This window comes from Patagioenas fasciata, chromosome 1 (genome assembly GCF_037038585.1).
Source record: "Patagioenas fasciata isolate bPatFas1 chromosome 1, bPatFas1.hap1, whole genome shotgun sequence".
NCBI lineage: Eukaryota > Metazoa > Chordata > Aves > Columbiformes > Columbidae > Patagioenas > Patagioenas fasciata.
In genome coordinates, this window is record NC_092520.1 from 190883788 (window position 1) to 190899099 (window position 15312).

The window sequence follows — 15312 nt, forward strand, 5'->3', positions numbered from 1 at the left end:
TTCCTCAGAGTTCCTCTCTTCTTCCTGGTAAATCTTTTCCCAGGGGTTAAAAGTACTATGGTTATCACCACAAAGGGGAGCAAAAGCAGCCAAGTATGAAAGTAGGATGAGGGGAAAAAACCAAACCAAACTACAGCAACAAAAATGAACATAAATACAACGGTAAGATTTAAAGGAAACCACCTCCCAGCCAAGAGTCTTTCAGGCAAGGCAGCCTAGGTGTTAAATCTGAAAGCACAGAATCATGGTCAAGTCAGCATCGATGGTACGAAAAGGCATTTTTGAGATGCCCAGCCTTCAGTATGCTACAAATAAAATCAAAACACAGGAATAAACAACCTGGCATGTGGGGCTGATGGGAAAGTTTGTCTGAAGGTTTAGCACCACAGGATTGGTTATAACAGCAGAAGCTCCACTCGACGGCTATAAAAACAATTTCATCTGTTTGTGTGAGGCTGAAAACACATCTGAGCACAAACAAAAGCAGCCAACTAGCTACCAAACCAATCCCAAGCCCAAACCAGGTTAGAAGGAAAAATATTTCTAATTGCCCTATGGTTTGCACATACAAACAGTAAACTTTTCATGTAGCCATGTCATTTCCAAATCAATCACATAACCTTAAAATGCTCAGAAAGCTACAAAATCCTTTTCTGCTGTGCATAATAGCAAAGATTTTCTTTATCTGTTCTCAGAATCAGACCAATTTATTACTTATGAGAAAGGTTCTGCCGTGCTGGCAGGTTTAAATAAGACATACTTTTTCAATGAAAAACAAGTGAAGTCTTACATACCAACTGTGATGTCAACGTTGGAATCTCTAGTGAGATATTCAAGTACAGGGCCAGAGACGTAGCCAGATCCGAGCAATAAAACCCTCTTCTTATTTCCCATGTTCATGAACTGAGCGTATTCCCTAGGATGTGTTACAGGCAAAATTAAAAACCATGCAGAAGAAGGAAACTGTAAGCAGCTAAAGCTAACAGAATAAATATGTTTTAGTAAGTCTACAAAGAGCTCTATTTAGACCAAAAGTCAAGTTCCTGGCTACCTAACCCAACACTGGGCAATCACTGTCTAGTCCTGTTCCATTCTTCTGCTGCATATCTTCTAGTCTCTTTCCTCTAATATAATCAAGATGAAATCTATCAACATCTCCACTGCTTCACCAGCTGCTATTCAACAATTTTTTCTCAGTTGTCACTATATTTTTCTCAATGGCCAAATGACTGTAACCTGGTCACTTGAGTGCTCCCAGGCTACCTATGTCATGTTGGGCTGTCAGAACAGGATTCCAGGCTCTGTCTTGCTCCCTTTACATCACGGGTAACTGTTAAAGAACACAAAACCATTCTGGTGAAAGTGTATTTTAGATAAGTTATAGCAGATTGATATTAGTCTTTATAATAGGAACATGATAACAAATAAAAATCAAATCAAAGCTAATGCCCAATTAAGAAATCCTGTTTGCAGACAAGAACTCAGATTTGAAAATCACTGGTGTTTCAACAAAGCTTCTACTATTCTCCTAAATAAAATTGAGTAGCTCTCATGTTGACATTCAACATAAAATGTATTCACATCAGATTCACAGCAGACTTCTTGTTGCCAATCAGAATAACACAGTTCAGCAGTTTAAATATGCTCTCACAAATGTATAAATTGTACCAGCAAAACACATTCTGTTTGTTTATAATTATTTTTCCATTTAGCTCAAATTTGCATGAAATTGTAAAATTAAGATTGTAAAACTGTTTGCCTGAAGTATCATAGCTATGCAGACAAAAACTACTCAGCAAATTAAAAAAATTGTCTTAAAGCACTTTTTACTGTTGAAGAAAAGGGAGCTGTTCATGACTCTATTGTTTAACCTAAGTAATGGAGATTGGGTTTTGGCTTTTCCTATCTCATATCCTGAAAACAAATTTCAATAAATAGGTAGGACCTTTGAAGATACAGACTTAGGGGAAACTTCATAAGTGTACAAGCAAGTGCCTCAATTTCCCCTTTATCTGCTGAGAGTTTACAGAGGCATAATACTGAACTGTGGATTATGCCACAGAAAGAATCCTAACCTCTAGCTGACAAGCTCATGGCCACTTTACTTTAAGCTACTGTGCTTAGAAGAGAACTAACCGTATGTCTACTAAATAATGTTTGGTTCAGAGCTTTGGGGGGCTCCATATGGCACCCGTAAGTCAAAATTTTGGTTGTGTTTTTTTCAGTTCAAAAATGCCCAAAATAATGAAAGGTGCTATTGCAGCCTGCCAGAGCAATGCCTACATATTATAGCATGACAAGAGTGGTACTGCATAGAATAAAGCATGGCATGAATTACCCGAGCACATTTGGGGGAACAAGGCCTTAAACAACAGTGTTGAAAGACTGCCCTGAGTAAAGAGAGTTAAATCAGTACCAAAACCATCTGTATCATCTGCCTGAAGCACATTCCAGCCTGCTAACTGTGTCTGAGTATCTATAACATTTGAATTGCTCTACAAAGTTCCAGATGTTCCATCCTCCCTTCCACTGCTTTCAGGCTTATTTTTTGGAAAGTTATTCTGTTCAATTTATTAAATCTGAACAGGATGTACCAATATATCACCTCTCTAATCTATCTAAATCAGTACTATAGTTTACTGTACATTTTTACCTTCATACAAGTTTTATAGATTTGATTTTTTTTAAAAGTTAAATCGTGATTTAATCCATTCACAGAAAGCCTCCTAAGCCCATCATATTCCTTCGTATGACAAACCCAAGGACCCTCCTCCTTCTAGTACAATTTCTAACAGAACATCTTCTGCCACAGCTACACACACTCATGGGCAAGGGAAGAGAAAGAATTTCTCTTCACCGTTTACTTATAGTGACCAGCAGGGGTGTGCAGGAGCTTGGAGCAACAGTGTTGATGTTAGGACAGACTTCTTACATGAAAGAAAGCTGCATTTTGCAATCAAACTTCTTATCATATTTATTAAAAACTTTTCCAGTGCCTAGAATGAGGTCACATGTGGACTGAACATAGTACGTCTGCTCTAGGACAGGCACAAACACAAGCCATCGAGAGTGGGGACAGAGTCTGCAGTCCCAGAAAAGACCATTTCAGATTATGCCTGTTCTCTACACAGAAGTTTAAATAATTCAGTTATGCTCATCTATGAACAAATAACAGTAATACTTGGAGGTCCCCATTTTTAATGTAATATTCTACTGCAGCTGTGGATGAGGAACAAGTAGCAGGCATGAAGCAAGTAAAGGTGAAAAGATGGAGAAAAGTTTGATAAATCAAACTGCTCCTGCATTCTGATGGCACCCAAGACAATTCAGCTCATATAGCCTGGCTATCCTATGTCTGAAATGTTCATTTACATCCAAAGGGTATACGCAATCAGTCTAAATAGAGCCCTCAGAAACTACATTAGGCAGAACGTAATACATTGTTAGAGTAACAACACAAGCCACACAATTCCTACAGGCTCTAAACAAGAGCCTATCTCTAGCTAAACCAGCACACTTCAAGCAGTAAACTTCCTGCTTTCATTTGCATTTTCTCAAAAGTTTGCAAAGTGAAGGAGGGTTTTGTTAGCAGGTCTTGCTTTTCTGACAGCCAAGTGAGCAACACAGATGAACATCACATGCAACACACAGGTCTGCAGACATATCAAAAATCTACCCACAAAAAAACCCTTGGGAATGAAGTCTCCAGATTCTCAGGGCAGCTCACACAAGACCACGCAAGTGATTATGCAGAAAGAAAAAAAAAAGAGAAAGATCAGAAGCAAACAGCATGTTACTTTGGGTGGAAAACATACCTATAGTTCATCATGCACAAGTTCATAACCAGAACTCCCAAAGCAAACTGGAGAAGTGTGGCATGCAGAAGTCCACCCAGCATGCTTTCAGTGCACAGTGTGTGCAGTGCTTGTGGTCAGGCCAATTTCAGCTTCTACATGACATACAATGTAGCTGGCACTGACCATGAACATGAAGACAGAGGTCCCCACTTCTTGTCAAATTAACACTTTTCATAGGTAAATAGGTGTTCTTGAATAACAGGGGGCAAGGGGAAGGGGTATAGAGGTTATTTATACTTCTGTTAGCTTAATCCACTCCATGTTGCTTCTTTCATGCTACCACTGGCTGGTAACTACTGAGACAGGGTACAGATGAAGTGGTAGCTAAAGCTGTAGCGACAGGAGTGTAATGAAAAGTCTGAGAGTCTCACTGAGGCTCCTGAATACATCCAGTCACAGAACAATGCTGTGCAGCACAGCACTTGAGCCACACGAGAGGAAACCAGATTCAAGAGGACCTTTCCTTTCAGTCATTCCTTTCAAAGGACTGCATGTTATAACCATTTTAAAAGGACAAGGAGTAACAGAATAATACTGATATGTGACTGTTTTCTACTTCTGATAAAACACTCTTGATAGCATAAGAAAGAGAAAAATGACCATTTTCTCAACTTCAATATAAGTTAGTAACAATAATAATTCAGACAATGTTCATGAAGAAAGAAGGAAACCATAAAGCTAGGAGACATTTATATCAGTGCAATATAGCAGCAGACCATCAAATCACAAGAGAAAATGGATACAAAAGCGGAGAGAGAATGCAGGATTTTTTAAAATCCTCAACCACACAAACTTCAAGAAGCTACACATTACCTGTTCTCCCTCAATTTCTGGATATATTCATACTTAGCTGTCAGTGAGCCATTGGATGCAATCACTGCCTAGAAGTACAACAAACAAATGTTGAGGTGGTTTTGTACCCCTGTATGTTTTGAAGCAGAGGAAGGTATACAAAGAGGCAAATTGCAAAACTTACATCTCGAACAACAGGTGAGTAATTCTGGCTTTCAAGAGGGTCTGAGCCTTCTGATAACAGCTATGGAGAGAAGTTTTTCAAATCAGGCCATTTTACTTCCCTTGTGTTTTTTTCTTTTTTTTGAGTAAAACATCAAGATTCTAAGCAACATTTAAATACATGCAACCATACCAGTATCTTGTAGATCTGAAATTCTCCTGGCACTGATCAGTGTCATTCAACTTTTAATAAAATGCAAGAATTCAAACAGCAGTCTGATTGTGAGCTACTGTTGTATGCCACAAGAAAATCAGATTTAGACCTCTACTGTAGGGTCCAGGAGCAATTAACTACCTGCCAGAGCCTGTTTTCTGCGTACAGAAAGTGTTCTTGACAAATTTCTAAGACATACAGGTCACTAATGTCTCGTTCACATGTTGCTTTTTGAAAGCTTTGTCTCAAGACTTAGAAAGGTTAGAGTTTGTGTTTTATTTTTTTTAAGTACAAAGTCAGTTATGTTCTACAGCAGATTGCTTTTGAAGGTATACAGGAGACCAGAAAAGCAACAAATAAGCAGATCAAATTCAAAGTCTTTTACCTTCTTGTTGGACACAAAAGACCTTACCATCTCTTCGATATACGGGAAAAGCATATCGCCAAAGTACTCTGTTGCTTCTATAGGAAGCTGCGCTGGCAGATTGTCAATGGAACACATCAGAATCCCAGAGCCTTCCACACTGAAAGAGAGAACACAGCTCTTAAACTACTTCTCCTTTGTATCTGAAAGGTATCACCTTTCAGAAGTGTTTTAAATGCATGATTTTTCAATAAAATATTCAACTGTACAAATTACAGAGGAAAGCAATAAAAATTCAAGGCTCTCCCACCTGTCATGAATAATATGCTGGTCAGCATCATACATACAAAATGGACTGTCAATTGTCGTACACTCTGTCATAAATTCTATAGATCCTCCAGTGTCTGCTGAAATGTCACATATTGCCAGAAGTCTAAAGTGATTAAATAAAAGATAAAGGAATAGAGCATTATCCAAATCATTAAGAAACATGGGCACAAGAGATCATAAGTGAATAAGAAATAAAAGAAATATGAGAATATCTATCAGACTTGTAGTTTCATTACTCTTAACCAATTTAGAAGTCAACACAAACAATGACCTCCAGAAACATAATGGAAATCTGGCCCTACCACAGCCATTTCCATGCACATCAACAGGATCCATATCTCATGTTTAACTTCCCAAAGACAGGAGAATCCGCTCATCCATCATTTTTTTTCTGCACTCCATGTACTGTCAAGACCTCCCCTCCATTATCCATCTACCAGTTCCCCCAAGCTGTCGCTGGGCAGTCCTGCACTACAAGAACTTAACTATTGTAAAGGGAAACTGAAAGAGGTGGCTGTCTCCTTCTGGTTCACAGGCAGCTGGCACAGGTGGAGCGCTCATCAGCCTAACTCACAACCTCTGACTGCACTCAAGGTTAACACTTCAATTCTTTATTAATCAAGTGAGAGAGAGAAAAGTGCCAGGAATGGGCAAAGAAGAGACAAAGGCCTGCTTCTTCACCAGAATACATCGCCGTATCCTCCCCAAATCCATCCCCAGGCCAGTCTCCCAGAGAGAGATTATACAGGGTTGTTAGAGAAAGGATGAGCTCCTACCCACACTGAAAGCAGTCTAACTCTGCATTTGTACTTTACATTCCATCCTTTAAGCTATTCAGGGTTGTGCAGCATTGCAGCTACTTGCTACAGAAGTCAGAGGCGTTAAGGAACAGTTACTGAACTTGTATAAGCCAAATGACAGGGTCGGAAGAATTTCTCCAACAAACTCTGCTCAGGCACAGAAACTTCCAGGAACAGTGGTGGTGTAGGTACATTTCCCAAAGGTCATATGGTTTGTATTGCATTCTGCACAAGGATCAGTGGCAGAAAGACAACCGATACCTGTTAACCATTTGCACTGTGATGTTTGCAGGAACTCCAGACTGTGAAGATTTGCAAAGCACAGAATAATGAAAGCAAAATCAACAGGGTGTTTCCCAGCATGCAAGAGGAACAGTGTAAAAAACAGAATAATTTCATAGATACTGTGGCACAACCACCTAACACTACAACTTAATCATGGTGCTGCAGAATTGTTACAAGTGAAGTGTCTTACTTGTGTGGTAACTCAGGACAGCCCTCTACTGCAGCAGCAGCAGACCTAACGGGTGTCAGCAGCTTCTGAGCATCCTGTCGACTTAACAAGCGAGGAGTATTTTGTTCCCAGTATATGCCATTAATTAAACAAGTTGTGTAGGGTGCAATCTGCAAAGAAAGTCACAGTACTTTAAGAAGCTGACAGCAACTGAACTAGTGTTTTAAATGAATGCTCTCTAAATTGATGGATATGCAAAGGTGTAGTAACTACTGACAATCCATGTGAAACCTTTCATAAAAGAACAGAAGAGATGCTCACATCAGTGTTAAAGCGAGAAGTGTAAAGTTCTGGATGCTTATCATAGTCTACTGGATCATAAAGTCCATCATGTTTCCTTATAAGATGATGGTGACGACTTAACACTGTCCCATAGACTTTTCTGAGGTCTGAGGAAAAAAAAATAAAAAAAAATCTGTTATACTTGGACAAAAAGAGTTACAGTGTTCTCGGCCACTGTACTGACATGGCATACCTCCAGATCTGGAAACTTCCTTTAACTCATGTGGTTCCACAAACTCATATGGGAGGGCAGTGAACATTTCTTGAGCACCCTGTAAACCATGAAGTAGGATTCAGAATGAGCAGTGAATAAAGGAGTAGTGTAACACTGTTCATCTCATGTGTGAAAAGAAATATAAAAACACCACACACAACTTAGCAGGCCTGCCAGAGCATATCTTCAGAGACATACAAACTGTTTCACACATACTCCTGCTTATCCAAAACAAAGCTGCCTCATCTCTATGTACAAGGAATTTTCAGCATTCCCCATTTCTGCAGGATGCCTGACCCACAACCCAGTGTCTGGTTTATATTTCTATTGGCAGTGGCAAGAGGCCTCAGCTCCACCACAATAGATGGTTCTGCTGCCACTCTGAGGAACAGTTTCTCTTTAGGGAAGACCCCTGGAGCCACTGCTCGCCAACCAGGCTGTTCTAAAGGAAAAGAACTTCAAGATGACTTTCCCGAAGAGCTGTGATTATAGAACACAGGCCTTCCAGTCACACCAGCCTTTTGACAAAAAGACATTTACATAGGCAGTGATTTCACTTTATAGCTGGAGCCTTGTCAATTGATCTTTGTTGCCATAACCAGGAGTAAGCCTTTTCCCTATGTTGTAAAACATAGTTCTGAAGTCCAGCACTTGTAAGCCAAGTCAATGCTATAGAAACAGATATAAAAACTCAGCAAGCATTAGAAGAAGTAATGATTTCCCCCATACTTTACTGGGGTGATCCAACATACCTTGTGAGCCCAGAGTCAACAGAGGGGAGAGAGGGAGACAAAAATGCAGGTGGGAAAGGAGAGAGGAGCAGTAAGACTTAGCCCATTTTTTCACGGTAAGAAGTTAGCGTGGTCAGCCTTGTCAGGCATGTTCTCATCTTAAAGACATTAGTTTAGGGTATTACTGGCAAAGGAAAACCTGAAGTCCAAGCAAACAAAATGAACTCATCAATCCATTTAACCTGCTATGTATCAAATGCCAAGAAGTTCTATTAAAATAATACAGCATTTAGTCTTGAAAACAGAATTCTTACCTTAGAAACATTACCAGTGCCTGTAAACACAAATGTTAAGGGCCCAACTGACTTTGGCATCAATCCCAGTGAAATTTCATACCCGGCATCCCGTACTGCCTGCACAGCCTGACTGCTATTCCTGTAGTTATGTGCCATCCCAATGTGCTGAAATGAAAGGCAGAGAACCATCAGGAAATTTTCCATATTCAAATACAGATAATTAGCAGATGCCCAAATGTCATTTGGCTAAAGAAAAATACACATATACTCTTACCATGAAGGGAGTGTGATGTCCCAGAGCTAAAAATCGTAATCCCAATCCATGCAGAATGTTGATCATTCCTATTGTTTAAAAACAAAGAAAAATCAGACCACCAGTGTTAATTATGGATATGCAGAGTTAAAAACTGCAGAGACTGACTGAAGTCTAAAATCATCCTGGATATCTTTGCCCATGTTTTAATATTAATACTCCTAAAGAAAGTCTACATGGAACCAGGGAAGGAGAAATTCAATAGCGGGCCATGCTTAAACCTGCTCTTGGCCCACATTACGCATTCCAGCACTATTTAATACCCAGATATCCTTTTATGAGATGCATCCACATCACGAAGATTCCAAAGAAGGTAATAAGGAGAGTCTTCTGAAAAAACAGAGTTAAGTTCAGTAGAAAGGAATCAGAACCATGACTCACAAAAATCAGTGTGAATGGATAACAGATTGACAAACAGATGATGTTCAGACTCGCAGGACTGACAGCAGCCATTTCTTTCAAAAGCCTGTTCAGCTGATTTCTTGATATTTAGTCTGTGTCAGATTAGTTGAATAGACAAATGAGACTTCAAGACAACATAAAATAGTAGATTTGCCAGAAATCCACAGGACTATTTGACATGTCTCATCAAAACTAGGGAGCACAGTACAGAATGGAAAAAGGTCTTAAAAGCAAGAGTTAAAAAAGCATTGCAAGCCTCAACTTTCATGAAACAGACAATCAGAAGTTTTACAAGAAGTTACTTGTTGCAAGCCTGCCTTTATTTTATGCACTATACCTGCTACACCAGCCCACTTTCCAAAGGCCACAACTCGCATTCCTTTATGATCAACCATTTTTTCATAGTCAAACAGTCGAATTTCCTGAAAATACACAGCAAACTGAGTATTAAAATTTCGAGTGAATGCCGTGAGTGGCATGTTGCTCTCCTAGGAACTACTTTTTCATATGCCTTTGCCATCCTTCATGAGGGAGGCTGATGGGCATATATGGAAAGGCAAATAATTCATAATAAGTTTTAAGTATAAAAATAAAAGCCTAAAGGTTGCATTGAACTCTTCTTTTAAAGAGTCTCTGCACTGTCCGCACACTCCTGGCACAGAGCTCCTCAACGTGCCCCTCCAGCTGCTGCAGATCCATTCACATCCTCTGCCAAGAGGCTGCTCATTTCTGAGTGAACTGGCTGCCTCCCTCTGTAATGACCAACACACTTTCCAGGTTCACAACTTCTCAACAATCCTTCGTGCTCACACAGCACAAACCTCTCTGGAGCAGACAATGCTCGCAACTCATTTGCCTTATGCATGTGAACAGAGCAGCACTGCAAGCATGAAATCCTCTGGGCAAGAAATCCTCAGCTCCAGGAAAGGCCACTGAAAACAGTCGTCATTTGCGTCTCAGATACGCACGCTGCAAGTGACCATGCCAGGCAGCAAGCTCTTGATCACGCTTCAGCAGTAACTTCGGTTTCCACCCCATGCTAACAGCCAAATGTCTTCACTATGGCACCATTTACCTGTCTTAGAATCTCATCCAAAAGGCGCATGTTTGCCTCTTGGGCTTTAATAGTGTGAGAGAAGAAGGCATAGTTCTTCTTAGGGATTAATTTGTCCTCTGGAGGTCTTTTCACACCTACTATTAGAGAAGCCTCAGAAATATCTTCTTGAATAATGCTACCTGCTTTGACGTAATCCTATGAAACAGAAAAATCCAGGTAAATTTTTCCGGATGTTTTCATATTCAGATCTCAGCACATAAGCAACTAGAACTGAGGACAAATAGATAATTCTACAAAGCAGCAACAAGTTACTGCATTCAATACATTCACAAACATCTTTATCAAAAGGAGTATCAAATTTAAAATGAATTTCCATGCCAACATCCTATTATACAAGGCCAAAATAGAATTATGTGTTAGTAAAATCCTTCCTCTTAAATTCACTGACTACAAAATGATAATTTACAACATTTAAAGTATCTTACGGTATTGCAATAATGCACAGTCCTTTGTAAGATGTTGAAATACTTGGAAACAAGTTTAGAGAAGTCTGACAAATTAATCTGAAGACTGATGATGTGATTTTATAAAATTGTATAAGACTAAGTCCAAGCAGCAGAGCAATTTGTAAAAGAATGTTTTTCCATATTGATTTTTTTTTTGTTGTCCCTTATCTCAAAAACATATTAAAACTCCATCCTTCAATATCATAGTTATGTACCTAATGTGATCTGTGCTTTGGCGGAAACCAGTACTGTGTCTTAATTAAAAGGTGACATGTGCAAGTGAATCACTAATTCCCTACTTATGTTTCAATTTTTATCTGTTGGCTCAGATACCTTACAGCACAGTATTACTGCTGCTACAAGAACTGTAAAACCTCCCAGTCCTGAAGCTCACAGCATTAAAGAAAAAAAAAAAAAAAAAACAACAAACACCACCCAAAAACTCCTCCTTTTACATGAGGAATGGGATTGAAGCAGGAATAGGATTCACAAGATTAGTCCTTCCTCTTTTTTTTTACATATGCTTATTTTTAGAGTGTTGCCTCCATACAAACAGAAGACAAAACCAGCAATGTTGAACGAATTCCCAAGTTTCTACTCCAAGATTACCTAGAACTTCTTCAGAGACAGATGAAAAGGCAAGAAATCAATAAAAACAACTCCAAAAACCCAGCAGTGTGCCAACATTACATTAAAAGGCTAAACAAACTATTCCTTTTTCTCTCCACTAGGACACAACGACTCCTCATTTAATAACAAAATTATTAATACGTTTTCTCATGTATATCCTTTGAATATTGTTTTTCCTGCACTATGGTTAATAACTGAACTATGTTTTTGCTTACCTAACTCAAAATGGGACCTTACCTTTTCATGGATGGCTCTCCGGTTTGACGGCTGCACCAAGACCTTGTATCCCATCTGTGTCAGTTCCTTAACGTGCTTTGGTGCTAGAGGTGCTCTTCTTTCCCATGCATTGACATCTTCTCTCCTAATTGCCAGCACGGACTTACGATGGTGCCAGCACTTAGCGTGATGGAATGCACAGCTACCATTTGTGTGACTAAAGGCTCGGAGCATGGTGAAGCCTGATGGCAGCAAAGACAAAGCAGTAAAATAATACATGTATATGTGGGCTTCAGACATTGTTTGTGCAAAAGTTCTGGTCTCCTTTAACATCTGCTGTAAAACACAAACCACATACTTTATAGTCTAGTTACACCCTGCTTTTGTGAGACATGAATTTATGTTCAATGCATTTTGTGGCATCTCAGTTTGGCAGGATGTCATTACAGAAACAGATTATTTGTACTACAGTACAGGAAGGCTTTTAATGTGTCCAGTGAACCAAGTTTTTAGTTACATGGCTTAAAAAGAATGGTGGAAACTTAAAGATACCAATTAAATTAATTTGCCAGCATAAACATGAAAAGACTAATCAAAGTTTGCATTAAGAACAGTAAGAAGTAACACACTGAAAGAAAACAGAACACAGGCTATAATGCAAACAGTTGACTAAAGGAGAAAGGCAAATATACTAATTCTTACACAAGCTGAAAATGGAAAATAAGGACAAGACCTTAACCATTGCTTAGCAGTCAGCATATGGGTGGCCAGGAGCAACAGCTTTTCTCCCTACTTAAAATTTTACTCAAAGTGGAAAAGTTTCATCAGGACATATTCGCACTGCAGAGTGGGAATTATTTTTATTTTCTCTCTCCTCCTCTTCACTCCCAGTGAAGCATATGTGCCACTGCGCAGCTCTGCAGTGAATAGCAAGGGCTCTGCACAGGTCCAGCACCAAATACCTGGGAGCCTACGGACTTCAGATATCTATGCAATTAAAAGATGTGGACCTCAAAGACAGAGGCTTCAAAGATGTGAAGTTTGTTTCCAAAGCAATTTAACTGATAATTACATAAATCTCTGTATCCAAATAAACTGGAAAATCCTGATTGTCCTCATGCCTGTCTTGTAAAATCTCTCAATACCTAAGCCTTAAGAAGTTCTATTTAACTCGAGGTGTGCTTAAACAGAAAAATTATAATGCTAAGGAATAAATAAACACAAGCACACGGTCCTCTACATTAGCTCTGAGTGTGGTCTTCCTGCCATCACTAAATTTGTCCATCAGCAGAAGTTACTGTAAAGAAGTTGGAATTACTTTATGACACTGCTCTTCAGCATGGTAAAAGGATCTTCAGACAGCAGGTCAGCACCTCTCAAAAGCAGAAGTCTTGCCACACAATGTCACTGTTACTGCACACTAAAATGTAATGATGGGAGCAGTTCCTATGGAGAAATCAGTGCACTGTACACCTCACACCCAAGCCTGCAGTGAAGCAAATTTCTCTCATACAAGGAGTCCCACAGGAAGAAAAATGCCACTTTTGGGAGGGAATTACCTGTCCCGCACTTACAGGGTTACAGGGGAACGAGGGCAGTAAGCAAACACTCCGTGTGACGTCTGGCAGGCCAGAAGCTCTTTTGCACGCCTCCCTGTGTATGCTCGGGCTTAGCCACAGAGATACGGATACCCTGCTGCAAAAGTGAAAACAACTTGAGAATTCAAAGCCTGCAAACCTGGTGAACCCTCCCCGGCCTCCTCTGCACGTCAGCTGAGCCAGAGAGATGAACCGTGCCGGCTCTTCAGCACCCAGGCTGCGTGTGGGACCTGTTCCACACAACACCGAGCTGCACTGACGCTAAAATAATGTCAAGAAATATAACAAAGAAAAAACAAAACAAAACAATAAAACAACAACAAACAAAAAACAAACAAAACCAAAATAGCCATGCATTTGATTACAGTACACAATTTGAATATGACCCTGTTTCTAGAGTGAGTTGAATGCACTTACGCGTTAACTTGCGCCTCCACTTATTACTTGAGACCCAGTTAAACTAAAGCGCCCGTCCCCCTGAGCCGGCAGCTGTGGGTCTCACGGGGTCCCTCCCGCCAGGAAGGACGATGCGCAGGATTAAATACACGTCCCCACGGAGGGAGACAGCGGCCGCGGGCAGCCGGGCGGGGGGAGCCGCGCAGCCAGCGGGCGGCAGTGGTCTCGGGAGGCCGGGGCGAAGCGGCCGCCCCGCCAGCAGCGCTGCCCGCGCCTGGGAGCACCCGGCCGCGCTCGCTGCCCGGGGCAGCGCCGGGCACGGCCGCGGGGGAGGCGGCGGGAGCGGCGGGCAGCGCGGTACGTACCTCAAGCAGCTGGGGCAGCACGGCCGCTGGGTGCGCTCCCCCTCCGGCCCGCAGCCGGAGCCCTGCCGACGCCCAGGGCGGCAGCCAACCGCGAGCCGCCCTCCGGGTACAGCCTTCGCTGCCCGCCAATGGGAAGGGGCGCTGGCCGTGGCGTCACGGCGGGACTGACACGCCCCCTCACCGCCCCGCGGTCGTGACAGGCCTCGCGCCCCGCCAACCCCCTCCGGCGCCTGACGGGGTCCCGGGGGTGACCCGGACCGGGGGGCAGTGGCGCCGGAGGGACCCCCCCGCGACCCACAGCAGGCCTTGGCAGGCTTCCGCAGCTTCACAGCGATCCCCCAACGCGGGTACAGCCGCCGCCGCCAGCACCCCGCACAGGGACCTCCCCGCGCCGTGCCCGGAGTGTGGCCGGGCACAGGCCGCACCTGACCCCCACACAGCCCCACCGGCCCCGTCTGCACGCCTTTTGTGTAACACGTCGGCTCAAATTATTTGTGGACGTTCAGTCACGTTGTTCCTTTAAAGTGTCTTTAACATGTTACAAGAAAAGGTAAAAGTTGTTTTGTCTGACCAATGGAAATGGTACATGATTTGTTACGTGTGCTGTTGCCAGTTTTCAGTTGGAACTTGGGCCTTGAGTCAGGTCCTTCATGCTGGGCCTCAGCTGCTAAGTTGGCTCATCACAAATAGTGACGGGATGTTGTAACTGTAAATCACGACAATTACGACAGTGTAAGAAACCAAAGCAAAGCCACATGCTGGGTTTGTAGGGTGAGGAAGAGCTTTCCTGTCAGAGGAAGGACGGCTGCACAGTGGGGCAAGCACACCTCGGTGGGTCTCCAGATGACAGGTGTAGCTGCTGTTACCAGTTTCTCTTAGCATACGTGAGGACCTGGCTGCAGACCTCAAGAACATGAGGCGTTGTATCTGCACTCAGCAGAGCAACAAGGACCAAATGGTCTCAAGAGGATTTGTTGTCATCCCACTGCCACAGCAAGGTTGTGCCATGATGAGGGATAAGTCGGAGCTGTGGCGCAGCCTGCTCCACCTATACTAGCCGCTAACACTTGAACTCTTCTTCAGTGAGAGTGAAATTTTGATGGTACTGTCACTACATGGCTTTAGAGGTACCGATTCATAGCTTACTTGCTCCTTATATTTTTCTTAATTTTCTTTAAAACGTGCCCTTTTTTCATTACATGACCCTGAACGTTTCCCTCTCCTTCTCCACCTGCTTCTAAAGGCAAAGTTTGACTAACAATGATAATCAGTA

The 15312-nt window shown here is 41.8% G+C and overlaps 1 protein-coding gene across 7 annotated transcripts in view; it reads right to left on the minus strand.

Annotated features, from left to right (window-relative positions):
- AASS (aminoadipate-semialdehyde synthase) overlaps window positions 1–14144 on the minus strand; it is a 28452-nt gene extending 14308 nt beyond the window's left edge. Inside the window, exons 1-16 of one of the 7 annotated variants that reach the window (XM_065837974.2) lie at window positions 14040–14144; window positions 13255–13375; window positions 11702–11922; window positions 10347–10523; window positions 9609–9693; window positions 8831–8898; window positions 8575–8721; window positions 7509–7587; window positions 7295–7422; window positions 6995–7143; window positions 5700–5822; window positions 5438–5549; window positions 4834–4893; window positions 4671–4738; window positions 3681–3722; window positions 795–916 (exon numbers count right to left, since the gene is read on the minus strand). In XM_065837974.2, coding sequence (XP_065694046.1) covers window positions 795–916; window positions 3681–3722; window positions 4671–4738; window positions 4834–4893; window positions 5438–5549; window positions 5700–5822; window positions 6995–7143; window positions 7295–7422; window positions 7509–7587; window positions 8575–8721; window positions 8831–8898; window positions 9609–9693; window positions 10347–10523; window positions 11702–11914 — 1573 coding nt within the window. In that variant the 5' untranslated portion in view covers window positions 11915–11922; window positions 13255–13375; window positions 14040–14144. Of the gene's footprint in view, window positions 1–794; window positions 917–3680; window positions 3723–4670; window positions 4739–4833; window positions 4894–5437; window positions 5550–5699; window positions 5823–6994; window positions 7144–7294; window positions 7423–7508; window positions 7588–8574; window positions 8722–8830; window positions 8899–9608; window positions 9694–10346; window positions 10524–11701; window positions 11923–13239; window positions 13376–13695; window positions 13820–14039 lie in introns of those variants that run through there. The other 6 variants (XM_071803360.1, XM_071803359.1, XM_071803361.1 and 3 more) reach the window with 6 other exon arrangements.
- Between the last annotated feature and the right edge of the window lie 1168 nt (window positions 14145–15312).